The following is a 27,394-nucleotide window of genomic DNA, read 5'->3' on the forward strand; positions in this document are numbered from 1 at the left end:
ACGACAAGACTGTTAAATAATCACTGCGGTCTAAATTTAGAGGTAGCATTATGATGGTTGAAATGAATGTATTTCTAGAAATAACAAAAATGCTGATCCAGGAACATGCCAAACTTCAGTAAATAACAGTGTGCTCTGTGAATTTATGTACTGCAATTTAGGTTAAGATTTATTAACTTATGACGTGTTACAGTTATAATTAATACTAACAGGGAAAATGCTAAATAAATGTATGCATTTACAAATAAGATGGTATTAAAATTTACATTATCAGCATGATCTCTTGTTCTAACCGTTCTCTCTTTTTTCAATGTCAGCAGGTGGAGAACAGCATGAAAGAACTTAAGATGATTCTAGAGATACTGCGAAATTGCCTGTATCAACATAATGAATGCAAAGTACGTCATATCAAATAATGTTCCCCGTGATTATTATTCAAGCAGTTATATTCATCGTACAGTATCCGCAGAGGCGCAGACGTTCTCAAAAGGGGTCTTGTGGGTTTGAAACACTGTGGGTTTGCATGCAGATTTTCCTGTAAGGACTGAGATGCAGTCTTTACAAGAAAACCTGCATGACACCCAGCAAGATGCTTGTGTACGTGTTATGAGTCGTGATCATTTCTGTGAAGTACAAAGGAAAGTCAATCTCCCGGAGACCGTTGGATAACTGTTTTACCAATTTAGCAGCCTAATTTACAGCCTTTCAATGAACCTTCGAAAAACACAATTTTACTACTTTTGGAATTAACTTTTTCTACTCAAGGGGTGTGTTCACACTTAATGTTCGTTTTGATTAAAACAAACCCTGGTGCGATTTGCTCTGTTAGTGCACAGTTTGGAAAGTTCTTCTAACCCTAATTGATGGAGTGTGTAACTCCATTTCATCCAGAGTGCTTGACTTTTGCATTGTCGATACAAGATCTTGACCCAAAATTGATGCACCTCTTGATGGTAATAAATGCTGTGATATTATTTCCATCAAGAGGTGCATCAATTTTGGGTCAAGATCTTGTATTGACAAATAAGAGCCAAGCACTCTGTAAAGTCTCTTCCACCACATCCCAAAGACTTTCACTGAATTTAAGGTCTGGACTCAGAGGTGCAAATTCATGCGTGAAAATGATTCTTCATGCTCCCTCCCAGTCATTCTTTCACAATTTGAGCCTGATGAATCTTGACATTGTCATCCTACAATATGGCCATGATACTTCTTACATGGTTGTTTAGGAAATGAAAAGCTACACACTCCATCAATTTGATTAGAAGAACTGTTGCCAAACATATAACATGCTATATAAACAATAATAACTGCAATAAAGATTGAATCATACTCTTAAAGGTGCAGTCTGTAAGAATGACAGCTAGTGGTTGAAATAGGTACTGCAGTCTAAATTAAAAATATCGGAGATCGTTGTTTCCCCCGTCCCCTCCTCCTCAGACTCGACGCTCACGTAGGTTGCCAGATGTAAGGACACGCAACAGGAACGAGCGCAATTGACTATGAAAGCCGAAGAGACTTTAGGTGATGATACACGGGGCAACTTTTTGAGCAAAGTTGCTGGGCAGTGTTGGCATCAACGGGCAACCAGGTGAGACACAGGGCCCACAACCGATCTAAATTATCCAGATAGAAATGTATTGGCCATTTTCAATGGGAAAGTGCCCAAGCAACAATTGCTCGGCAAGATTGCCCTGCAACATTGCTCAAAAAGTTGCCCTGTGTATCATCACCTTTACACACTGAAAGTTGATGAGTTGATTCATCCGTGTTTTAATATGCTTTCGTTTATAGAGATTTTTAGATGGATAACCGAGGCTTTTTAGGTTGGGTAGAATCTGCAATCTCTGACCCAGTTTGTTTGCTTGCTGCAATACGCTGTGTTTCCTGCCAACTAGCATCCCAGGGTGCCGAAATACTGTTGGGTGAACTGGCAGTGGTTCACCCAGCAGACATTCCAACACGGAACGTACTTGTCAAAATAAAATAACTGGTTGTAGAAGTGTTTTTCAGAGAAACGAGTATGTGAACTCAGCATGTTTCCTAAATATCTGCAAACATATAGTATTTTTATGCTTTAGTAGAGAGAAAAAGTTACATACAGCACCTTTAAGCATTTGCCCATTTAAATCCAAAACGTGACTTTTTGTGTGTAATAGCATATGAATTAATTTACGAATAAAATTAATTTAGGGATTTACTAGATTACATTTAACAGTCTTTTTAGTGATTTTAAAGATTAAACTTAAGTGAGTGTTAGCTTTCAGTATAAATTAGCATGAACGATTAAATATCCTATATTGACTGATTACAACAAATGTCAGTGTGTTGATTAATGAATGAATAATTTTCTCCTCACAGGCTGTGGCTACAGAGCTACGTCTGGCAGCGGTGCTGTTGGCCCTGTGGCCCTGGTTACTGCTGGACGACCTCACCATGACTTCAGCCCTGGAACTGCTCTGTGTCTACACTGCTAACTGCACAGCTGGTCAGTCTTCTGAGAGGTGGAGAGGAACAAGAGTGAGAAAAGGGGAATGACAGAGAAAGAGGATTAGAAAGTCAAGAGACAGGGTGCTGAGATAATGTATAAGCTTTGTGCTCACTGTAACCCTCTCATGAGTCATGTGCCGGTACAGTGGGAGCCATTGTGTGCCAAATGTAAGGCTGATATGATTCCGACAGCTACAGAAAGGATTGTGTCATAAGCCCTATTCGCACGGGATTAACTTTACAAGGGTAGATGGAGTAATGTAATTTTACCACAGAACGTCTGTAATATTAATGGCCAATTTGCACGGGATAAGATGTCTCAGTAAAATTAGCAGAAACAGAAGAAACAATGTAATCGATCAATGCGTTATTTTAAGCGCCAAATCAAAAGCTGATTTACTCTTTGATCGCTATCGTAGACATCAGTGTTTATATTTGAACTTTAAACTTTTATCCCAGTACTTCTATGATGATTTGAACTATCACATAAATAATGATACTATGAGGTTGAAAAGACTGCTGTTTCATGACTACTCTCTCTGGGTCAACGGCAGCACCAACACAGATTTGAATGTTGCGATATGATTTTGTCAAAGGCTTAATAGACAGACGAAATGGAAGAAGATTGCGTGGGTGTTTGAATCGAAATCACAGTCTTTTAAAGATGAATCTTGCAGCTCTATTGTCTCATCTCTCTCAGCATATGAGTAACGCGAGGGCTTTTCAATGCATTCAGTCTCTTCACGTCTCCTCCACACGTCCACTTTGAAAGGGATGTTATGTCACTTAACACTCAAAGATAACGACACATTTCATCCTCTGTTGGAACGAAAGTGGCCAACTTCGGTCAACCTCGTCTATAAGCAAGGACAAAAATAAAGCAATTTAATTTGTATTAAAGGTGCCATTGCATGGATTATTTTATTATTTTAGAATGTTTCCTGGGGTGCCCTTATAATATTAGTATGTTTTTTAGATCAAAATTGGTTATAATTTAGAAATAAAAGGCATTTTTCCTAGCCTGATTTTAGCCTCTGATTTGAACGCTCTGTTTGAAGGGGCGTGTCTGTGTGAGACTTCAGTGTAAACGCCCACTGCTGTGATTGGCTGCTGTGAGACTTCAGTGTAAGCCTGTTGATCACGTGAATGAAGATCTTATCATTGCAACGCAGTTTCTGCACTCTCACTAATGATTTCACCAATGCAAACATGATGTACGTACAGTAAGAGTTTCGTTGTGCAGCGTAACAGCGTCATTGATTTCATAACGAGTTTTGGCAAGTGTCCAGATAAACTCGTGCTGTGTGATTGACAGCTTGGGCAACTGTAAAGGGATTGTTTAAGTAAGATTATTTTCATCCTACCAAGAGAAACGACGTGAAGTTGATCGTTTAGTCACTGGCTTGATTTACTGATGCATAAACAGTATTATCTGTCTGAACTTGAACAATTACACATCAGACATTTACATAACCCACTGGTTCTTCAGAGGCTCGGATGAAGGAACTAAAAAAATACCTTTGTGTTCATTTGTACATCCAAACACTGAGCAACTGCCATGCTTCGCTCGTTTGCAAGCCATGATGTCTCTCGAAGAAAAATGATTCGGGCGATGATTCGGCTGCGCAGTTCCGCCTGGCCTTGAACATAGGCTGGCATATGCAAATGTTTGGAGGCGTACATATTAATGATTCCGACTGTTGCGTCACAGTCTGTGTTATGTGGAGACTTGCCTATTTTTCAGGGTTGTTTTTCAAAAACGAGATTTAAATAAGAAGGAGAAAACAATGGTGTTTGAGACTCACTGTATGTCATGTCCATGCACTGAACTCTTGTTATTTAACTATGCCAAGATAAATTCATTTCAAATTCTAGGGCACCTTTAATATCGTTTCTGTAATTAAAAAAAATCGATTTTAAAATGATTTTTTTTAAAAAGACATTGCGATACCCAGGTGAATCGATTTTTTTCTCCCAGCCCTAATATATATATATAATGTATATATATAAAACAGTTGTCCGGTCGAACGATGTATTAATTAACTTATGATTGGATTGTGTTGGTAGAAGGCACTTACCGAACGCTAAAAGATGTTTTGTGCCTCTAACAGGTGCTTTCAATCTTCTTTCTGATCTGAATGCTATGTGGAAAACACTTGAGTTTTGCCACAGACTTGTCCCAGCATCTTGAACGCAACTGAATGCTTTTTCAAGTGTCTCCATACTTGAAAAAGCGTGGAAAACTACTTTTATACAGGAAATAACGAAATATTTACAGCGGGTCTATTCGCACAGGATTAGTATTACCTGAGGTAATTTTTCTGGACTTTTTTACTGAAGGTAAAAGTCGGTGTTATCTTTACTGACATTGTCCGTAATGATTACTGAGATGGTACATTCGGACGGGACTAAAATCACAGAGAAGCTCTGGTAATTATTACTTTACCTCACCTCTCCATGTTAAACTAGTCCTGTCCGAATAGGGCTATAGTCTAAGTGTGCTATATATATATATATATATATATATATATATAATAAGTGCATAGAGAATGTCAGATGCTCATTTGTTTACTGTATCAGTGTAGACCGTGTCAGTGATATAGTGGGTACTATTTGCTTTTAACGCGACGTAATACGATGCTCACATCCAATGTAGGCAAATGTAAGCCATTAAGCGACTAAATACCAGTGGGCGGGGCCTATGCTGCGATGATGGTGCGATGATTCGTCAATGTCTTGCTCTGGAGGCAATCATATGCAAATGTGCTTCACAGATCAAGCAATATCAAAACGAGCCGTTTTTGAAGCTTGATTGAATAAATGCTTTGTTTATAATGAGGACGTTTTAAGATATGAAACTTGGAAGATGTTTTAATGGTACAAAGACCTCTTATATGTCAAAACATCAAGGCAAATTTGATTTCTCATGCTATGACCTGTGGTCCGTCCTTCGGATGAAATGTTAAACCGAGGTCCTGACACTCTGTGGTCATTTAAAATCCTGTGACACTTCTCGTAAACAGTAGGGGTGTAACCCTGGTGTCCTGGTCAAATTCCCTCTCTCGGCCCTTATCAATCATGGACTCTTAATAATCTGCATCGTTTCAAATGGCTCCATCCTGGCACCGTTGTCCAGTTGGATGCTGCACATTGATGGTGGGTGAGGAGAGACCCCTTATATGATTGTAAAGCACTTTGGGAAAGCGCTTAAGAAAAGCGCTATATAAATGCGTCATTCATTCATTCATGACCTCTTTAAAAAGCAAAATCTGAAATTAATGGTCACTACCCCTAATGAAAGTTATGAAAATATAATATTAAAATAAAATAGCATTTAATATTTCATGGAGAATTTAGCCTTAAGTTAGAAGCATTTTTATTTATAACAACCTCATAAGAAATATAAGTGTGTGTGTGTGTGTGAGAGAGAGTGAGAGTGAGAGTGAGAGAGACTACTTTTGTACATCAAAGTGTCTGTTCGTGAGTGTGTTAACCTAAACACAATGATTGCACAATGTTACATATCTGATCTCATGGAAAGCTGTGCTTTAGCACAGGATGTGGCTTCACACCTGTGAAGAGCCAGCAATGCATGGGCGTATAGTCAGTTTGTACGTATATGTCTAACGTCTGTGGGTGTGCATGTGTTTTTAGGCCTATATTTGTGTGTGTGTTAGAACTGTCACTATAGTTTAACAGCACTAGGCTACAATAGTGTGCTTCATGTGTGGTGTTTCTCAAGGTCTGTGGTGTTTCTCAAGGTCTGTGCTTACAGCAGGTGATGTTTAAAGTTCACGAGCTTGGTCCATCAGTTATGGAATCAGCCCTCCAGCAATTTTCCTTCCCATCATACTCTGTCCTGTGTCACTTTTTATTGTATAATTCATTAACCTGCTACACACAACCCTCATTCTTTCATCTGGCCGATTAATATTGGATTTATTCTGCAAGCAAAACCTTGCTGAGTTCTCTCAATAATCCAGTAGAATAATGTTAAATGATTCACCCGCAGTCACGCTATTCTTAAAAATATGTCTGTCAACTTACCCAGAAGTGAGACATTTAGTGGTTTTGAGACTACTAAATGCAGCATTGTTAAACCTGGAGGAAATACGTTTTTATCTAGATATATTTAGAATTAAAATACAATGGAAGTTTCCATTGAGTTTCCAAGCTCATTGTTACACAACTGTAAGGTGATATTTTGAGGCAGTAAAGATGGTTGTGGTTTTATATCAGATTACTGTTTCCTGTAGCATTTATTCCTGTGATGGCAAAGCTGAATTTACCCGTTTTCAGTGTCACATGATCCTTTAGAAATCATTCTAATATGCTGATTTGGTTCATCAACATTTCATCAAACATTTCTTATTATCATCAACAGTTGAAAACCGTTGTGCTGCTCAATACTTTTTTTCAGGATTCTTTGATAAATAGAAAGATCAAAAGATATATAATTTTTTGTAACAATATAAAAGTCTTTACTCTTTACTGTCACTTTTGACTGAATTAATGCATCCTTGCTGAATATGAGACCGTGTGGCAACGTGTTTAAAGCTAAAAAATGTATTGTTATGTAAGGGTTTGGCCTAATTTGAGGGTTTAGGGTGGTTTCTGATAAGAAACACTGATCAGTTCTGTTTCCTTAACGTTCCTTATATAATCTTTCTGAGATAGTTACTTGGTTTCTTGTAACTCTTTGTATAGTCTTTGTACACATACTATTTTTCCATAGTCAAGTTATCTCTTTCTCTGTCTGTCCTTCATTCTCTTTCAGCATGCAGTGCTTTATGTAGCAGCAGCAGTTGTAGCTCTGGCTCAGTTCAGGCCGTTCTTCCTAAGACTGCGGTCACAAATTCACTGATGCATGGGGTGATGAAACTGGCCTCCCAGGTTGCCCCTGACAACAGCAGCATCCACAGTCTGGCTTTCTCATTGCTGGCAAACCTGGCCATCTCAAGGGACTGCAAAGGGGCACTGCTGAAGGTAACTCACTGGCTAATGTTTAAACAAGACAATTCAGGGGATTGAGTGTCTATACAGTGAATAATATAGTTGAGGACCTTTGATTGCACATCCACTTTTTAGTTTCATAGAGAAATTCACAAAGAGAAGTGTTAACAAAAGTTTCTTCCTTGTTCTTTCCCTAGAGTAACTTCCTGCAGCACTTCCTGTCTCTCCCCATGCCTAAGGCAGGTGGTCGAGGTGGCATTTCGACAGGGGATCCTCTGTCCCTGTGGCTCAGGCTGCTGCTGAACGTGTCGTTCGGGGAGGACGGACAGCAGATGATCCTCAGGCTCCGGGGGGCTTTGGAGCTGCTGGTCGAACTGGCCCAGTCCAAACACTCCATAACTAAACCCACCATCCTGCTCATTCTCCACAACATCTGCTTCTGCTCTGCTAACAAGCCCAAAGTCTTAGCCAACGGTATGAGTGCTGGATTTACTGAGCTTTAGATGTTAATGGTCGACCAACATGTTTCTTTTTGAGTGGTTTATGCCAATACCAGTCTCTAATAAGGCTCAGCAGGCATGGTTAACAAAATAGCCAAATGTTGTCTGAATAATTGGCCTGGCTGATATATCTGGGTTTTTTTTTTTTTTTTTTACTTGTTTTTTTCCCCAAAAGTAACAATAACATAATAGTAACACTTTACAATAAGGTGTTATTAGTTAACCTTAATGCATTAACTAACAATGAGCAATACATTTGTTACTGTTTTTATTCATCTTTATTAATGTTAGTTAATAAAAATACTGTCTATTGTTCATATAAGCTCAAGTCCATTAAATATTAAAGGGTTAGTTCACCCAAAAATGCCGTCCCCCTCATGTTGTTCAAACCCATAAGACTTTTGTTCATCTTTTTGATCAAATCTGAGAGCTTTCTGTACTCTCTCCATAGACAGCTATGCAACTTCCAATTTGATGGTTCAAAAATTTAATAAAGAGATCGTGAAACTAATCCACATGAATTAAGCGGTTTAGTCCAAATCTTCTGAAGAGACTCGATCGCTTTATATGATAAAAATATTTAATTTTGGCTTTTACTCACATAGGACAGAAAGCTCTCGGATTTCACTAAAAAGATCTTCATTTGTGTTCTGAAGATGAACGAAAGTCTTTCAGGTTTGGAACAATTAGGGTGAGTAATTAATGACAGAATTTTTGGGTGAACCAACTCTTTAACAGATACAACTTTTGATTTTAATAATGTATTAGTGAATGTTGAAAGGCGTCATGGTGGCTCAGTGGGTAGCACTGTCAGCTCACAGCAAGAAGGTCCCTGGTTCAAGTCCTTTTTGTGTGTGTGTGTGTGTGTGTGTGTGTGTGTGTGTGTGTGTGTGTGTGTGTGTGTATATATATATATATGCTGGGACGCGCGCACACACACACACACACACACACACACACACACACACACACACACACACACAAACACACACACACACACACACACACACACACACACACACACACACACACACAGTACATATATCAATAATTAATTCTAAGTAATAAAAATGACATTATTGGTAGTGAGGATGCACAGATTCACACTGTTTTATGAGTACATTCACATCATGTCAATTCAATGATCTAATTTCCTTCGCTTTCTATAAAAAGAAATTGGGCAGAAACGTTGATGTAATGTGTAAAACTATTATCACTCCATGGCGGCTGTTGTGACACATCTGTACTTCAGTGTTGATGTGTGTGTGTATGTGTTGCCATAAGTGTTTGTGGGCTGGAGTCTATGTCACGGACAAAAAAAAAAAAAAAAATCATTTTCTTTTTTATTATTATTTATAAAATATTTTGTTCACTAATATATATATATATATATATATATATATATATATATGAATTATTTTTTCATTCTGTGTGGCGGCAGTCTTTACTTTCATTTTGTATTTATTTATTAATGAATAATTAATGGGGGGGTTTGTGACAGACTCCAGCCTGTTAAGATGAGTTTAACTGTGTAATAGTGATCCACCACACACAAACACTTATGTCAACTGAAGTACGCATGTGTCACAACCATAGACTGTAAAAAAACTGTCACAACAGCTGCAATGGAGTGATAATAGTTTTACACATTACATCAACGTTTCCGCCCAATTCCTTTTTATAGAAAGCGAAGGAAATGAGATGATTGACTTGACATGATGTGAATGTACTCATAAAACAGTGTGAAACTGAGCAAATCCACACTACCAATAATGTCATTTTTATTACTTTTTACAATTAAACATTGATATATCTATGCACAGTATGCATGTACAATATGGTGTGTGTGTTTATGTTTGTGTGTTATATTTACATTTACATATACATATATATAAACATGTCTTTGTATTTCAGATAAAGCTGTTGAGCTATTAGTCTCTTGTTTGAGCAGTAGCTCATCAGATATACGTACCATAGGAGCTTCAGCACTTTGGGCTTTATTGCACAACAATCAGAAGGTAACGTAATTTATTCAGTGGCATTCAGTTGTTATATAATGATTTTACAAACAGTTAAAGGGTTAGTTCACCCAAAAATGAAAATGTTGTCATAATTTACTCACCCTCATATCGTTCCAAATCCCGTAAGTCTTTCGTTCATCTTTGGAACACAAATGAAGATCTTTTTAATGAAATCTGAGAGCTTTCTGGTCCTCCATTGACAGCCTATGCAACTAGCACTTTTAAGCCACAGAAACGACATGCCAGAATTTTCACTTTTGGGTGAACTGTCCCTTCAATGAATTATTGGGAAAAATATGAAATAGTTGTACTAGACTCAAGCAACAGTTCTTTGGCAGCGGGATGTGAAATAAGACACTATTCATGATAATTTTTTATAAACACAAATTACATGCGAGTCTCACACTTGGAGATCCGTCTCACCTTTTATCTTCCCATCCTGCATGTCTCCTCTTGCAAAGGCAAAGGCCACTTTGAAGTGTCCTTCCATCAGACTGAAAGTTGAAGAGGCATACGTGTCCGCCAGGAAAGGTGCGAATATATTCAGTTTGATCATAGGAGAGCCTCTCGTTTTTACTCTTCAGATGGTACTACAGCAGTAGATACATCAGGATTGGATCTTTTTTCTGTGAATGTGTGGTAATTGTCTGTCCGTCTGTCTGTTTGTTTTTGTTCGTGTAGAAGAAGAGCACAGAAGTGACAAACCCCTGAACATCTATCTTCTGAAGTGCCTGAGAAATCTCACACACATCTTCAATTCTTAAGTGCCTCACTGGTGATGGAGGTCATTGAAGTCGCCTAATAATGTGAATGTATATTTATGTTTTGGTACATACTATGAAACAGTTTTTGTATATTTTTGTTTTGTAGCAAATCAATAAATGAACTGGTTTTACAGTAGACGCCTCTCCATTTTCCAGCTGTCAGATCGGTATGACTGGATGATGAAATCTCTTTAATTATCACATGCACTGTAAAGGACTAGTACACCCAAAGTTTATTATTTCACCATTTTTGGGTGTACTATCCTGTTATGGATGAATCACGTGTGGTCATTATATTTGTTTTACTTTTATTTTGATGTATTCTTATCATAGGGGAATTCAGAGATTGGTTTCCAATCCGCTCTTTCAATTTCAGTAGAAAAAAAAAAAAAAAAAAAAAAACCTGTGTGTGGGCTAGAATTGTGGCCATTGTATTTTGGTGAACTTAACACCTCCTCTGTGACAGTGTTTAACCGCTGGTTGAGGAGGTGATTGCAGACTCTTGCAGCTGAACACAGATAGTGCCTGTGGTCGCCTCAGTCCTGTCAATGCTGTATTCATTCTGTCTCAGAGAAGCAAGATGGTGGCAGTACAAAAGGATTACTGGTACTTCTTGGTACTCATGATGCCGCTCTGTTTTCTGAAAGGTAATGTAGTTTTTTAGCAAAGGTAGGAACTTTTGGTTGTAGTTAAATGATTTGTTATATAAGCAATTTTTTGTGCCTTATTGGTAATTTATATCTATATTTAAGGACGCGTAAGCATGGATGGCTGTTCTCTTGCATTATAAACCGTGTTCCTGTTTACGTACGAGTTGAATTGACTGTTTATTGATGATAAATATAAATTTAAAAAAAAGTTTTTCATAGACTATTGAAGGAAACGGCTGAAGTAACTGATTTTGCTTAGTTTAAAAAGGAGGATATGTGGTTGCATAGAAAGTAACTTTCATTTGTACTTGTAGTTGTTGGTTACATTGTATTTTGTACCCATATAAAACTAAACAAACAATAACAGTTTAATAAACTTAAATCTTAAGATGTTCTGCTGCAACTTCACCAAAAAACTGGAGACAAGTGAAAACCAGCAACACTTGTTGGTTGGATAGAAAGGAGAACATTGTATTTGGGCACATACGCCTTTATTTAGGTATAAAAATATATATATATATATATATATGTATGTGTGTGTGTGTGTATGTAAATATATATAGTTAGAATGGTAATTTTAAATATACAAATCTGAAAAAAAAAATCACTGTAATTGATGTAATATTTATATAATAATATAAGTGTCTACTGTCACCTTTGAAATATTTAATGTGTCCTTGTAGAATGTTACAGAAAATTCTATTGTTTTTTGTTTTTGTTTTTTTAAGTCAGTTTCCGCAAAAATATTAACACAGCACTGTTTTCAACACTGATAATAAGATATTTCTTGAGCAGCAAATCAGCATATTAGACTGACTTCTGAAGGATCATGTGACACTGAAGACTGGAGTAATGTTGCTGAAAACTTAGCTGTGCCATTTTAATATATATTTAAATTAATAATATTTCACAATATCAGTGTTTTACTGTATCTTTGATCAAATAAATGAGGCCAGGGTGAGGTTTTGTGTGTGTGTGTGTGTGTGTGTGTGTGTGTGTGTGCAAAAACATTCTTGCCAACCTCAAACTTTTGTATGGTAGTGTATTTCAAAAATATTTCATTGACTTCTTTGCATAATCTCTAACAAATTAGTTTTGAAATCTAGCATAACAAAAAAACAATGTGAAATTATACCTTTTAGTTGGTTTTGTATTCCAAATATACAATAACTTTATTGGCATTGGTGTAAGTAATACAATAATCCTATTTAATATTCCCCCTTTTGTGTCTTTTTAAAAAAAATCTGTGTCTGCCTTCCCACACTTCCGCAATGGTCTTCTAGGCTCTGTTCAGATGAAAGCCCCAGAGTCAACAGTCATACTGCAAGAGGGAATGATATTGGACTGCCTGTGTCCGTGGACTGGCCAGCTCACTATGGTCTCTTGGACTAAAAAGTCTCTTTCAAAACCTGTAGCTATTTATCATCCTCAGTATGGCACCAACTTCGAATCATCTTTTGACGGTAGAGTGGAGTTTCTGAAAACCACCCAGATGGATGGCAGCATTTCCATAAGTAACGTCACCGAGGATGACATCGGCCAGTATCATTGCTCTCTGCAGACATATCCTCAGGGTTCATGGACAAAAGACACATTTGTCGAAAAAGCAGGTGATTGAAAACATTTCACTTTTGCCATCTTCAGCATTACAGATGAAAACACATGGGCTAATAGTGGTCAACCAATATATACCGCCAAGGCCGATATTTTGAATTTTTTTAAATTACGGGACGACAATTTTTTTCTGTTTGGCCGATAATAAGTGTAAAAAAATACTTTTATTTTAACAGTGCCATGAACGCAGCACCCATTCTCTCGCCTTCATTAGTTTTGTTTAACAGTTCTATCTAGAATATTCGGCATGAGAAGCAAGTTGCGATAGTCTTTTCTTTCCTACTGTAACGTATTTCCGAGTGAAACGGCTACTCGAACAAGAAACATGTAGGGTGGGATTTGATTTTATCCATCAGGAATTTGTTGGATTGCTTGGTTTGCTATTGCTGTGATGTCATGTGATTGACAGGTTGCCCCGCCCTCGTGCCAGTAAACACATCATCAGAGAAGAGATGTCATTGTTTGAGAGAGGGGAAGTTGTTTTGATTAAAGATTACGAGGGCACATGAATTAAAACAATTGTATGCACAGATAAATCATTTATAGTAAATACTATTCCATAAAAAAACCTGAAATTGTTCATTTTGATTTCATGGTAACTTTAAAGAAATCAAATGGTATATTATTATTATTCTATTATCAGTAATAAAACAAAAAACAAATGCTACAATACTTTCTCACATAACATCGCCATTCAGAAAATATGCATGTATATCATCTAAACAAGTCTTAGAATATGTAGGCTAATAAACATTTAGTTCCACAAACCCCAATCTTTGGTGAATCCAAATAGGATTACAGAATTAAGACGTTCTATAAAACATATAAATCTGTTAATTTTACAGATCTACTTTTTATCACTTTTTTGCATAAGGATTTTCCGATTTCTAATTTAGTAAGAGGGAAAAAAATCAAAAATTCAATAGGTATAACCCTGATATTCTGTTTTTGCGATAGATCTGTATATTTCTATGGCATCGCTGTTGAAGAGTATGTACTGTAGCTGGTTTAGTGGATTTACTTATTGTAGAGTTAATGAAAGTTATGAGCATTGTAATGTTTGAAGAGGATGTCAAAAGATTTGAAGATTTGAAAATGAGCAGTTCATTCATAAATCTGTTAAATCTTAACTTCATGCTGTGGAAATACAAACCGGAAGACCGAACACAACGAGTGCGGTGCCGAAAAGGGGCGGGGCTACATAAGGTCTATTGATCTCGAATAACATGTCTCTTACTTTTTTTCTAGCAATCACCACCACCATCTCTATTCAACCGGACACTAAGTTGGTGGTGGCAGAGAACGACAACCTGACAATTAAATGTGACCTTGTCCACAACGGTGAGGTTTTACAAGTAAGCATAGAGAAACTGAACGCTGAGGAGGGCAGTAGCAATATTATAGCAACGTGTCAGATGTTGAGCGAAGGAGTGGAGCTGAATGAGTTCGACAGTAGAGGACGAGTGAACTGCAGTGACGCTATGGAGGTCAGTCTACACCTCACCAACATCATTAAAGAAGACGGAGGACTGTACCGCTGCAACTTCAGCACAGACGCCGGTGTGCAGTCCACCACAGTCCTGCTGACCACTCTACCTGCTCAAGGTAGGACACGGCTTTAAAATCTTTCTTTCCGCACCGCACCTTTTTGTCCACACTGCGTCCTTTTGAGAGAGAGCCAGAGCTGTTCGGACCAATCAAATTGTCAGGGCGGGCTTTATACGATGATGGACAGATGATCAACAGTAACGTAATCATCCACGTCACCAAAGAGCGCTTGGGTTGAATTCGTTTACAATGAAGTTGGCTGCCGCTTAAGAATTGAGATGTGTAGATTCGCCATCGCGTCTGTTATAGAAGATATCGACGACAGCGCATTCATTTTAAAAGAGGAACAGAGAATCACGATCAAGGCATTTGTCGATCGGAAAGATGAATGAAGAACATACGTCACTTACTCCGTTGCTCTGATTGGTTGTAGGTCTATCCAATTGAGTGCAGAGGCATTTTCTTTCCTGGTTCGGTTGAAACACGCCCCTTAATCACAGCCCAATGGAGCAGTATCAGACTCATATTCTACGTCATCAGGCTAACAATATGTAAGATTTTTGGATTAAAATATCCAAAAACCACTAGAGCAATGTTAAATATTTTGATGAATTTTGTACTTACATGATCCCAAATGTTTCCAATAATGTTTAAATCCAGAGAAATCAGCAATTTTAACCAGTGTAACGTCCCATGTCATTGTGTGCTGCCTTAACCAACCATTTTAATTCATCATATAAAGTGACCCGTATGAGCAGTAAATCAGCATTTGTATTGTGTGACCGCGGCTTAATCCTGTGGTAGTATAGTGGGTGGAAAGAAGGAAAAAAAACAACCAATAAAATACAGACCTACAACACACTCCTTATACAGACAAATTCATATTAAAATTTGAGCAGAGAAAGAAAAAAAAACACCTTGATTTTAAAAATATAAATATATGACATGGTCTATAACCTATCAAAAATGAGGAGGAACATTAAGGTTTACGAGCTCTACAATCTCTGAACAAACAACACACATCAGTTTAACACAGTTGGGTCATTCCTGGTATGCGGTGACTTTCCTGTCCCAATGATTTATTTACTCATATTTTCTCTAAAATGAGTCACATATTTATAATAAATGGCTTAAATTGTAGATTTAAATATTCTTTACCATTTAAACAGAGATAATAGAATTAAAAATACTGTTTTGTATTTTACACAATTTTAATTGATGTATGCATTCAATTTTATCATGTCCTCAGTGCACAGTAATCAAGTTCTGCAAGAAATATAAACGAATATGAAATGACAAAAACCTCAAAATATTTTTAAATTATGTTATTGACTAGGCTAAACTGCCTCTAATCATACATATAAATCATGTGAAAATATAGGTCTTTTTCTTTAAATTTTCTTCAATTACTGCGTCCCTGAAGTCATCTACCACCTTTTTAGTATGTACTTTTCTGCCTTCCAAATCCGACTGCAATTTCATTGAGACCATTTTCAAGAAGTGACATCATTTCTTTTTCCCGCTGGAATTCAACTGTACAAACTGAGATAAGCTTCAACTCTCACTCCTAACTTTTTTTTTTGTTTTTGAAATGTTATCCTGCTTGTCCCACCCTTAAAGTTCCACCCTGTTAGGCTATGTTGTTGAGAATGTTTGTCCTATCAAAAAAATGTAAAAAAAAAATCTGACATAGTTATAAAAGTTCTGTTCATCTATAGAAGGTTAGCTAGCTAAATGTTGATCACTCAAAGAGCTATGACTAACTTAGCTCAGAATTTTCCACCCTGTTAGGTCTATAAACCTAACAGGGTGGAATGTGAAACTAACAGGGTGGAAATTCTAATAGAATTTTGTATATGTTTGTTAATCTAGTTAATTCAAATGAATTATAGTATCTTTATTTTTAATCAAATATAAATAAATAAAAATTTATTTTATTATGTCTGTCTTCTCTAATTTGTAAATATTTCTCTAGCCATCTGAAGAGAGAATTGTTTTGCCACCATGATTGATTGTGATAAGGAACCACATAGCTATTTTTTGTGTCCCTCCCCCAAAGGAAATTTGGATTTTATTTTATTTTATTGTTTTGAAACAGTATTATGTAGGTGCAGTTCCACACATTACTGATGGCAAACCATGCAGGACAATGACAAAAAGCTCATCCACTGAACCTTTTAACACTGGTGTTCCACCCTGTTATATTCTGTTCCACCCTGTTATGCTCCGTTCCACAAAAAGCTCATCCACTGAACCTTTTAACACTGGTGTTCCATCCTGTTATATTCCGTTCCACCCTGTTATGCTCCTTTCCACCCTGTTAGACAAGTCATTTTAAATAATAATTTGACAGCAACGTTAAATGTTTGGCATACTTTTGTCTTATTTTGTGAGGCGAGGAGCACAAACAGCATATATATGTTTTTGAGCCAATTTTTATTTTATTATTTACCATTATTTACCACTATTTGCAAAAATGGGCATAAAAGTACCTGTTTTTAATAATCAAGACATATACTATTCATCAAAAATTGTTTTGCTTGTTTCAAGAAGAAAAAAAGATGGCATAAGGGACATATAGGCCTACTACCCAAGAAAAGTTCATTATTGTTTAACATTTACATTATTAACATGTTGTGATAACTATATATGTCCCTAACAGGGTGGAATATTTTCATGGACAGTGTCTGAACAATCTACCCATAATTATTATTTTTTGAGTCCCTGAGCTTGACCAATATGTATTCCTTATAGTTAAACATGTCACTATTTTGGTAGAATGCTAAAAACATGAAAATCATGTACTTTTTTTCCCAACACTTATGAAGCCAAAATGTCACCGCATACCAGGAATGACCCAGTTACTTTTTTGTCCATTCTTTGAATTTTCGGCTTTCAGTGTATGAGAATAATCCATCATTGCGTTCATCACATATATTGGCCTAATTAATTTGAAGACGTCAAGCTGAAATATGTGCGCATACACCATGTATTCACCGCTGGTTCATGTTTGGACCACTAGAGTAGGCTATATGAAATATGTCCATAAAAGCTTGAACCACACTTGCTCCAGGCCTGATATGAACTGTGTTCCACGTTGCTAGTAGGCTATTAAACTTACCGTTCCGCGCAGAAACATCTCTCTTGCGCGCTCTGCGTGTTTTTACATATTAAATATTGTTACAGTCGTATTCTCCATGTGTTGGTACTCAAATTTAAGCTTTAACGGCATCGTGGGGAAAATGCCAACAACACTTTTGTGTTGCAGTACTGAGGAAACAAACACTACACGTGTGTCCGAACTTGAACAGAAAGTGTGAACGAACAGCGCTAAAACAGTTAAAACATTTTATGACTTTTGAATTGATGTAATGCGATCTCAAGCATTATACAGCACAATGAAAAAGTTCATTCTCATGAATAAATGCAGAGAAATGCTCTGAAACTGATGATACGCATACTCTCCAGCCAGAGCAGCCAATCACCACTTCGAATTAATGCATAGGCCTATATATTCACTTTTCGTGACGTTGGTTCAACTTTGCTTTTCAAACCTGAATGAAATGGCTAAAAAATATATATATATTTTCCCATAATGAATGCTATTGTTGTTTTCATTGACGTGCAACCTGTACATATCAGTTAACGTCTCAAAAAATGTGTTTTAGGATTCAGTGACCCTTTAAATTTGTCTCTCATTTCAGATTTTAAGGGTCTTCATCACATGCTGTATGTGTATATTGGAGGAGGGCTGGTTGGTTTCGCTCTTCTGATGATTTTATTAGTGACGTGGCTGAACAGGTAAGTCATCTTTCTTTATTAATCATAAAGATGTTTTTTCACTTCAGGTTCAATCCACCTCGTGAGGATTTGCTTTAGCAAGTGATAAACACAGCCAAAATGTGTATGGAAGTAATCAGAGGTAACATAACTAAATAGGAAGTATGAACAGATTCATTGCTGGTATAATAGCGCAGACTTGTGTTCTGTGCATGTTGTGACTGAATTAAGACTGAAGGTTGAAGAACAATGCATTTCCCATAGCTTTCATTAGGTATGTAGATATAAGCGTCTGGTTTGTAAGGAGGTCTCTCAGACAACTGGCTGTGAAATCCCGTCCCCTCCTTGCCTTCACCATATGTCCAGCACACTTCCTGCCAGCCTCACGAAGTTTTATACTGAGTGCGCAGTTTGTTATTTTGCAGTGAAGCGAGCTTATCTCCATACGGCAGTGTTTGCTTTGCTGCTCCTTAATGAAATGATTAAGTGGCCTTTTATGTCTGTCATCTAGAGTAAACCGTAACTCAATTTCTAAACTGGTTTTCACAGGATGAAAAGGAAGAGGGAGGACTACAGAATCAAACTGCACCCTGCCAAAAGACAGGTAAATCAGTTTTGCTCCGCACAGCTGACCATGTGTTGCTGCTGCGTGAATCTCGCGGAGAAATGTCCACGATCATATTTCACTCCAAAATCAAACGTTCAAAAATTATGATTTTGTATGTATGTGTGCATATACACTCACCTAAAGGATTATTAGGAACACCTGTTCAATTTCTCATTAATGCAATTATCTAATAAACCAATCACATGGCAGTTGCTTCAATGCATTAAGGGGTGTGGTCCTGGTCAAGACAATCTCCTGAACTCCAAACTGAATGTCAGAATGGGAAAGAAAGGTGATTTAAGCAATTTTGAGCGTGGCATGGTTGTTGGTGCCAGACGGGCCGGTCTGAGTATTTCACAATCTGCTCAGTTACTGGGATTTTCACCTACAACCATTTCTAGGGTTTACAAAGAATGGTGTGAAAAGGGAAAAACATCCAGTATGCGGCAGTCCTGTGGGCGAAAATGCCTTGTTGATGCTAGAGGTCAGAGGAGAATGGGCCGACTGATTCAAGCTGATAGAAGAGCAACTTTGACTGAAATAACCACTCGTTACAACCGAGGTATGCAACAAAGCATTTGTGAAGCCACAACACGCACAACCTTGAGGCGGATGGGCTACAACAGCAGAAGACCCCACCGGGTACCACTCATCTCCACTACAAATAGGAAAAAGAGGCTACAATTTGCACGAGCTCAACAAAATTGGACAGTTGAAGACTGGAAAAATGTTGCCTGGTCTGATGAGTCTCGATTTCTGTTGAGACATTCAGATGGTAGAGTCAGAATTTGGCGTAAACAGAATGAGAACATGGATCCATCATGCCTTGTTACCACTGTGCAGGCTGGTGGTGGTGGTGGTGTAATGGTGTGGGGGATGTTTTCTTGGCACACTTTAGGCCCCTTAGTGCCAATTGGGCATCGTTTAAATGCCACGGCCTACCTGAGCATTGTTTCTGACCATGTCCATCCCTTTATGACCACCATGTACCCATCCTCTGATGGCTACTTCCAGCAGGATAATGCACCATGTCACAAAGCTTGAATCATTTCAAATTGGTTTCTTGAACATGACAATGAGTTCACTGTACTAAAATGGCCCCCACAGTCACCAGATCTCAACCCAATAGAGCATCTTTGGGATGTGGTGGAACGGGAGCTTCGTGCCCTGGATGTGCATCCCACAAATCTCCATCAACTGCAAGATGCTATCCTATCAATATGGGCCAACATTTCTAAAGAATGCTTTCAGCACCTTGTTGAATCAATGCCACGTAGAATTAAGGCAGTTCTGAAGGCGAAAGGGGGTCAAACACAGTATTAGTATGGTGTTCCTAATAATCCTTTAGGTGAGTGTATATGTATATACATGTATGTGCATATATATAAACTAAAACTATTACAAATATTTTTTGTTCATATATTTAAATGAACACAAAATATTTTTAATAGTCTTACTTTTAGTTAACAATAACAACACTTAAGTATGACCTGGACATATTTCATGAAATTCACCCTGCTACAGTATATTATACAGTATATAAACATACAGCTGTTCATGGGACACTTTTCACAACACATCATGCCTCAATTCCAGTGTGTCCACTGTAAAAACACAAGGCAAAGCAAAGATAGCAATTCTTATACTCATATCAGTATCCAATCTCTCCTGAATCCATTTTTACTTGACAAAACATAGTTCTGAGAAAATCTGAACTTTATATTTTCTATTAAATTATTTATAATATTGTATTGAAAAGTGGTGTCATGTTAAACGTGTCTTTGCTTAGCTGTCACATTCTCCTTAACTACTGAAAAACCCTTAACACAGATGTTTTGCAGTAGTACTAATGCTTCTTTTATTCATAACTCAAACTGAATGTTTTCTTTCTGTGGCAGCGTAACCCATATGATCATGGCTGTGTCTATGACAGGATGAAAAAGGGGACCAAAAGTGGGGCGGGAGATAAAGAAATATATGTTAACTTCCAGATAGTGAGGGCTCATAAAAAACAAAAACAAAAGAGATGAGATGAGATACCACTCAATAGTTCAAACTGATAAATTGGCATCTACGTGGAAGAACTAGCTTTGGCTGAAGAGCAGAAATCATAAAACACGAACCAAACATCAGTGCCAAGAAATGCTTTCGCACCTGAATACTAATGGATGGATCAGAGGGGAAATTCCTAATATTGCAGAAGATTAATGGAGCCGTGCGTATAATTTGTCATTTGATGAACCACTACCACCATCATCATCATCATCATCATCATCATCTTCATCAGTGCATTAACCATTCAAACCTGGCCCAGACCCCACATTTCATGGCATTTCATTGCATAATGGTGCTGGATGTTTGCTGCTCATGTGCACATTGTGAAAAAATGTCCTCTCTTCTCCTCGGTGAAGACTGTTTGACAGGTAATCTGCTTAAGAAGCTTTCTGGACTATATCAAAGCCAGATATAAGCTGAGCACGGTCACTCTGAACAGACACCGAAGCAACACTTTTGCTTGAGTGACTCTAATTATCAAATGATTGGATCTCAGAGAGCTTTTGAGTGGATGAATCTTCTCAGAATCACATCCTTGTCTCGTGTCTCAGTTTGAGCTCGAATGCTTTCTCTCTGCAGAAATGGACGTACCAGCCTCACGAATGAAAACGAGGATACGAAGGCTTCATTACTCATAGGTCGAACTGACAATGCTCAGCTTACAGGCGGAATATGATTTGCATCGTGAGGAATAATGACTTTAAATGATTCAGATCATTCAAGAGTTCAGATTTGGTGTTTGAGCACAGGGCACTTAACATGTACAGTAATAAAATGAATCACATTTTGATGCTTCTATTCTATCCTTGATCTCACAAAGCAATCTGTATTTGATTACGAATCAAAAATTAGGCTTGGTACTCTGCAAAGACATGGGATTTGGCTTCATGAGACTGTATTATGCCTGAATGATGGTGTTCTTTAAGACTTATATAAAGATATTAACATTTAATGTAGACTTTTTGCTTTTCTTATATCAAGTATGAAGGGAAAGATCACATCTACATTTCTAAAGTTTGGGGTTAGTAAGATTTATTTTATTTTACGAGCAAGGAGACCGTAAATATTGCCATTTCAAATAAACGCTGTTCAAAAAAAACTGGAGTAATGATGCTGAAAACTCAGTGTTGCCATCACAGCAATATAATTTCACAATATTACTGTTCTCACTGTATTTAAGAAATGTATACACACACAGTATTCAGGGGTTTCTGTAAAGTCCATTTTATTTTACTCAGTAAACATTGACACATCCACACAGGACAAAATCTACTTAATGCCTTAAAATAAAACATGGATTAAAAACAACATACAATTACAAATAAGCATACACACACAAACTAAAACTGGTGTAAATGCTATAACACAACCAGAAAGACATCTTCCAAGAAATGATTTCTGGAAAATCCCAAAGGGAAATTCCCGAGCAATGGAATATCATGGTATTAAACAACACAGTGTTTGACCAAATATCCCTTAGAAACCTCCTTAGAAAAGGACATTCCCTTTTTAAAGACATTTTTAAATGATGTACAATGCATACCGTAAGAAAACAGAGGTTTGATTCACATTCAAGTGCTACTAAACGCTGCCTAGAATGAATTCTGAGTATCGGCAAATAATTACATGTGGAAAAAGGGGGGGAAAATTACAATTCATAATGTGCTTCTAAAACATTTAGCTCCACATCATGACATATGTTATTATTCTAGTCAAATCAGGGTTTTCTACCACAATGAGACAAAAGATCAACAGTCATTTAAAGGTATTTTATGGTCAAGTTGTAAAGTAAATTGATTGTCTCACTGAATGCATTATTGTTTCTGTGCACACGTCTGTCATCCTATACAAGACCATTTGAAAAAACCCAAAGACATTCAGAAGAGTTAAGCGTTTTCCTGTGCAGGGAGAGAACAGATATTTTGTTCTGCTTTTAGACAAATGCAGTGTCAACAGATAAACGTAATTCAGTTACACATGTTGGATGGTTGGAGGGATGCTAATTGAATCAGCGTTCCAGCCAGAGTCTCAGTCTAGCAGAGTCTGAAGGCACTTCTTCTGCAGTGTGAGAGGCTTCAGATGAACTGAACCTCCCATCCAGTGTGTAGACACTTTTCAGAAATTAATTTCATAGAAAATAAAGTTGTTTTGGGGGTATATTGAACAGAATAGTTCATCCAAAAATGCAACTGATCATTTTTCACCCTCATGTCATTCCAAACCTGTATGACTGTCGTCGTCTTAAAGGAGAACTCCAGTCAATTTTAACATTGAGCTCATTTTTTTGTAAATTTGGACTGCTGTGACCAGATAATTGACTCCAGATCACTCGGATTAGTAAATTAATCATTCAGACTGCGTTTTTCAACTAAAGGGACACGACATTTTTCATTAAATTGACTTCTATTCATAAACATGCGAATGGTGGAGTCCGGAAACGCTAGTTTCACATTTCGTTGCGTTTCAAAGTTCAAGTTTAGGCTACGTCAACATTTATCCGGATACGTTTGAAAACGGTGGTTTTCGTTTTAAAAAAGCTCTCCGTCCACTCTAGCGTTATCCAAAAGTTTCTCATCCACACTGAAACGTAGGAAAACGTTAAATTTACCTTACTGCATATAGGCCTATGTAAAACCTCATAAAAACTCACTGAGATGAAACAGACAAAAGTTGCATCCCAAATGACGCACTAGGACTACACTATGTACTCAACCGTGTAGTGTACGCATTTTATAAGGTTATTTTGCCATTCAACATGGGAGTCTGTGATAGTTAAGTGCATGAAGTGTCCAACACTCCACATTGTTTTTGTTTTTTTGGTTGATTAAGTGCATCATCCCAGTAGCCTATACCTATTTAAAGTGAACTTTTTCTATTTGGAATTTTCAGTGTGAACACACTACTTGCACTATTTATACTACACAACGTCATATAATAGTGCTTAAGCACACAAATTTGGACGCATTTATATATAATATATAAAGTTATCATGCTATTCTTCAGGCAGGATCATTGTATTTAGCAAAATATCTCACCAATCACTAATGCGTCCAGTTCGCACCCATTCACCATTATCTATGTTTGGTCTAAAACGCAACTGCTCATGTTTTGCCGCAGGACAGCAATTTCAAGTAAATTTTCCGTCATCTTTGCAGGACTGTGATATGAAGAGTGTACAAAGTAACATATTTTAGCAACAGTGTGTAAGTGAATAGCGCATTACAGGCACAATAGCAGTATAAACATACATATCCATCGGTTTAATGAGTCACATGACTAAACATGCGTCAGCGTTTTCAAATGCCTCCGTTTTCACAGTTCACACTATGATAAAATGGCATTTTCAAATTTATCCACTTGGGAAAGCGTTTTCAAAAAGCTGTTTCTGCAGGACAAAAATGCCATCTCGGTGTGGACGGAGGGCCAACCCGGAGAGAAAAAGATGCGTTTTCAAACGAAAATGTATTCGTGTGGACTACGTGAACTCTGAGTGAGCTCTTATCTGAATTAACAGAACGCAAACTTTGAATCTACAGGACTGCACTGATGTAGTACATTGGAGTAAGATTGCATATTTGATGTATTAGATGTTGAATTATGTACTTAAAAAAGACACCGCAGAGTGTGACGTCATATTGCGATCGTTGCAATGTCCGTAGAAATTTGCTCAAAGTTTAGTGTGACTATGGCTTAACTGATTCATTGAAAAGATCTGATTCAAAACAATGATTTGTTCATGGTTTAGACGTTATTGGAATCTGATCTAAACTAAATTGACTGTCCACAATGTGTATCGAAACTCTTCAGATGATTTGTGTGTCCCATGGCACACTTTCGTTTTCCGGAATATCTGCATTGGTTTATGCGTTACAGTATGTTGCGTTGGGTTGGGTTGGTCCGCATACGGCAAAAACAGCATGGAGGAGTTTGCAGTGTTGCATTGCAATATTAAATAGAATATGATTATACATTTTTAATATATAGTATGATATGCGTTTACGTGGCATGAGAAAGTAAAAAAAAAAAAAAAAAAAAAAAGATGCTACAATCAGAGCGGTCAGACTGAAACCAATTTCCAGAAATGAGACTTGAAATCAAAACGGATTTGTAAATATCGAATTTCATGTTGTTGTTGCTGTTCACTCACAGATTTGGACTGACAGTCTAAAGAAGTCTTTTGAGTCCTTTAAGCTTTTCCAGATTTCATGGAAAAGAGCAACCAGCACAGTCTTTGAAATATCTTCTTTTGTGTTCCACAGAAGAAACAAAAACATACTGTACGAGTTTGGAAAGTGAATAAACAGTGACAGAATATCCATTTTTGGGTGAACTATCCCTTTAAAAGTAAGCTTTTTTTCCAGTTTTCCCCAAAACACCACACAGCACGCATCTACAGACATCATGGCATAATAAAACCCAAAGAAAACGACAAAAGTGCAAAACAAGCTCTAATTTAAAAGTGCAGGGTGCTAAACACAAACATGTTCCTTGTTTAACAGAAGCTAAGTGGGTTTCCCATTACAAAGACAGACAAAAATGCAAGAAACTATGGATGCAAGCGCTACAGCGCTTTAATATTTACAGTATATCTGAAAAATAACTGCGGAAAGTCCATTTGTCTTAAACTACACAAGGAAAATAAAGTTTATGGTACAACTTTTTGGCATTTGTTTTTTTTTTTTCTTCAACGTACAAAAAGAGGCTCCTAGAGTTCTTAGTATACACCCTGTTCTACAAATAATTAAGTCATACATATACATACATATATATAGAGAGAGAAAAAGAGAGTTCATACTGTTCATGTGTCTATGAGCTTCCTAAAGCTTTGGAATGTCCGGGAGTCGTGGCTTTCGTCAAGCCGTGACAGTGCATGTCAACGGAGCGGCGAGGCGCTGCAGTTCCTATCGTGGCCACTAGAGGCCGCTGTTGCTTGATCCTGGTTCTGCTCCTGCTCCTGCTCAGTCTTCTCGGAGAGGAAGCTTTGAAACGTCTGAGCCCGTGGAATGAGTGTCATAGTCAAACTCGTACCTTGAAAGAGCCAGAGAGATCATTATGCATGTTATTGACACGGCACTGATTCGAAAAGGCATTCGAGTGAAGGTAATAAGAACTGTACAGCAAAACACATTCCTGCGCATTGATTGACTTGCGCTTTTTGAACGCAGCATTGATCGTTTTTGTGCATTAATAACACAGTTCCTCAAACTAGAAGGGAAAAGAGATTTTGGCAACTCTCCACGTATCAGTGTTTGGCACGCTCGCGGGAGAGGTAAAGTTAGATGGCTTAACTCGATTTTCTAGAGGTGATTGTGTGATCAATTATGGATGAGGAGTAGAATAATACCCAGGGTGAGACGAGGATACCTGCTCTCCAAGTAGGTGAATCACACAAAACTTGTTTCTTAACAACAGCGAGCACATAGGCTATATAGAGCACTGACTCAAACAAATACAGTCTCACCGAGCGCACGACACAAACCTTATATAGAAACCAAGCGAGCCGCTTCTGAGGAACGTACAGGTATTGCATGGAAGACTGTCACTTCATAACTTAATCTTACAGGTGGGTGGGTGTTTTGGTAAAAATATTTCTTGAGGTTTATAGAAATCAAATGCATTTTTGAGCTAAACAGGAGTGCTGAATCCTGCTCCAGTGCTAGTGCCAGCATGCCTACTATTTCCATTGGATCCATACATGCTTTTCATCTAAATCACCCCACAACATTTAGCAAAAAGGACCAACAGTCAGACTCAGGACATGAGAATGTTATCTTGTTTGGTGAGGACTATGAGGGAGGATCCACAGTTGGCATAAAATGAAAATTCACCTAATCTATTTTATAAAAATATGATTATGGAGCTCAAAATCAAGGAGGACAAAACCCCCTCAGGCCCTAACTGAGCCAAAGATATGCAATTTGTTGCAGATGTTGTTATATTTGACCAACCCCAAACATCTCCAAAAACTATCTTATACTTTATGATCAAAATATTTTAAATTCCGAGCAAAAAGACTATGAAAGCGTGGTAGAAGTTTTATTTGAACATACACATGTATGAAGACTTTTTATACTATTGCTAGAACATTTCTTTGTGTGTAACTGATCCAGACTGACAACAAAGTGTTTGTTAATATGGTGATTTTCAGCGGATACTGTGTTAATTTAAGTGATGATATGCAGTGAAACACATTGATTTTCTTTATATCATACTTAATTTTATTATCCTTGATCTTACTTGTCCGCTTTGCTCAGCAAAGTAAAACATCACTAACATGACTTGAGATTTTATGCCCAAGATCTGATCAATAGACAGTAGGCCTATAGAGTTTTGACTAATTATGAATAATAGAATCTTTGAAGATAAAAGTGAAAAGTAAGTTTTTTAAAAGTTATTATTTTATTCAGCAAGG

General features: G+C 37.4%; 3 protein-coding genes across 8 annotated transcripts in view; 2 read left to right on the forward strand and 1 right to left on the reverse strand.

The window, feature by feature from the left end:
* Positions 1-11,107, forward strand: part of rttn (rotatin) — a 56,198-nt gene extending 45,091 nt beyond the window's left edge. For 2 of the 4 annotated variants that reach the window (XM_079862612.1, XM_079862610.1), the window contains exons 43-49: positions 318-398; positions 2,362-2,488; positions 7,268-7,476; positions 7,641-7,917; positions 9,858-9,961; positions 10,426-10,495; positions 10,646-11,107. In XM_079862612.1, coding sequence (XP_079718738.1) covers positions 318-398; positions 2,362-2,488; positions 7,268-7,476; positions 7,641-7,917; positions 9,858-9,961; positions 10,426-10,495; positions 10,646-10,728 — 951 coding nt within the window. In that variant the 3' untranslated portion in view covers positions 10,729-11,107. The remainder of the gene's footprint in view (positions 1-317; positions 399-2,361; positions 2,489-7,267; positions 7,477-7,640; positions 7,918-9,857; positions 9,962-10,425; positions 10,496-10,645) is intronic. The other 2 variants (XM_079862613.1, XM_079862611.1) reach the window with 1 other exon arrangement.
* Positions 11,108-11,189: 82 nt separating this feature from the next.
* On the forward strand, positions 11,190-22,073 carry cd226 (CD226 molecule). Of its 2 annotated transcripts, none has more exons than XM_079862614.1 (6): positions 11,190-11,375; positions 12,662-12,988; positions 14,241-14,597; positions 18,245-18,341; positions 18,870-18,924; positions 20,826-22,073. In XM_079862614.1, the coding sequence occupies exons 1-6, from the start codon at positions 11,309-11,311 to the stop codon at positions 20,955-20,957; spliced, it is 1,035 nt and encodes a 344-aa protein (XP_079718740.1). In that variant the 5' UTR covers positions 11,190-11,308; the 3' UTR covers positions 20,958-22,073. The 2 variants fall into 2 exon arrangements, with proteins under 2 accessions (XP_079718740.1, XP_079718741.1); XM_079862615.1 differs by having other exon boundaries at positions 11,242-11,375; positions 21,562-21,932.
* A 117-nt stretch (positions 22,074-22,190) lies between these two features.
* Positions 22,191-27,394, reverse strand: part of dok6 (docking protein 6) — a 91,867-nt gene continuing 86,663 nt past the window's right edge. For both annotated transcript variants that reach the window (XM_079862616.1, XM_079862617.1), the window contains one exon: positions 22,191-26,010. In XM_079862616.1, coding sequence (XP_079718742.1) covers positions 25,856-26,010 — 155 coding nt within the window. In that variant the 3' untranslated portion in view covers positions 22,191-25,855. The remainder of the gene's footprint in view (positions 26,011-27,394) is intronic.

Source organism: Squalius cephalus (genome assembly GCF_949319135.1).
Source record: "Squalius cephalus genome assembly, chromosome: 25".
In the NCBI taxonomy this organism is placed as follows: Eukaryota; Metazoa; Chordata; class Actinopteri; order Cypriniformes; family Leuciscidae; genus Squalius; species Squalius cephalus.

What these genes read in the sequence shown, in the direction of transcription:
- cd226 (XM_079862614.1), top strand. Translation starts at nt 11,309, where the DNA reads ATGGTGGCAGTACAAAAGGATTACTGGTACTTCTTGGTACTCATGATG. An exon ending in GCCGCTCTGTTTTCTGAAAG is followed by an intron (nt 11,376 to 12,661) that starts GTAATGTAGTTT and finishes ATGGTCTTCTAG; the next exon opens with GCTCTGTTCAGATGAAAGCC. An exon ending in CACATTTGTCGAAAAAGCAG is followed by an intron (nt 12,989 to 14,240) that starts GTGATTGAAAAC and finishes CTTTTTTTCTAG; the next exon opens with CAATCACCACCACCATCTCT.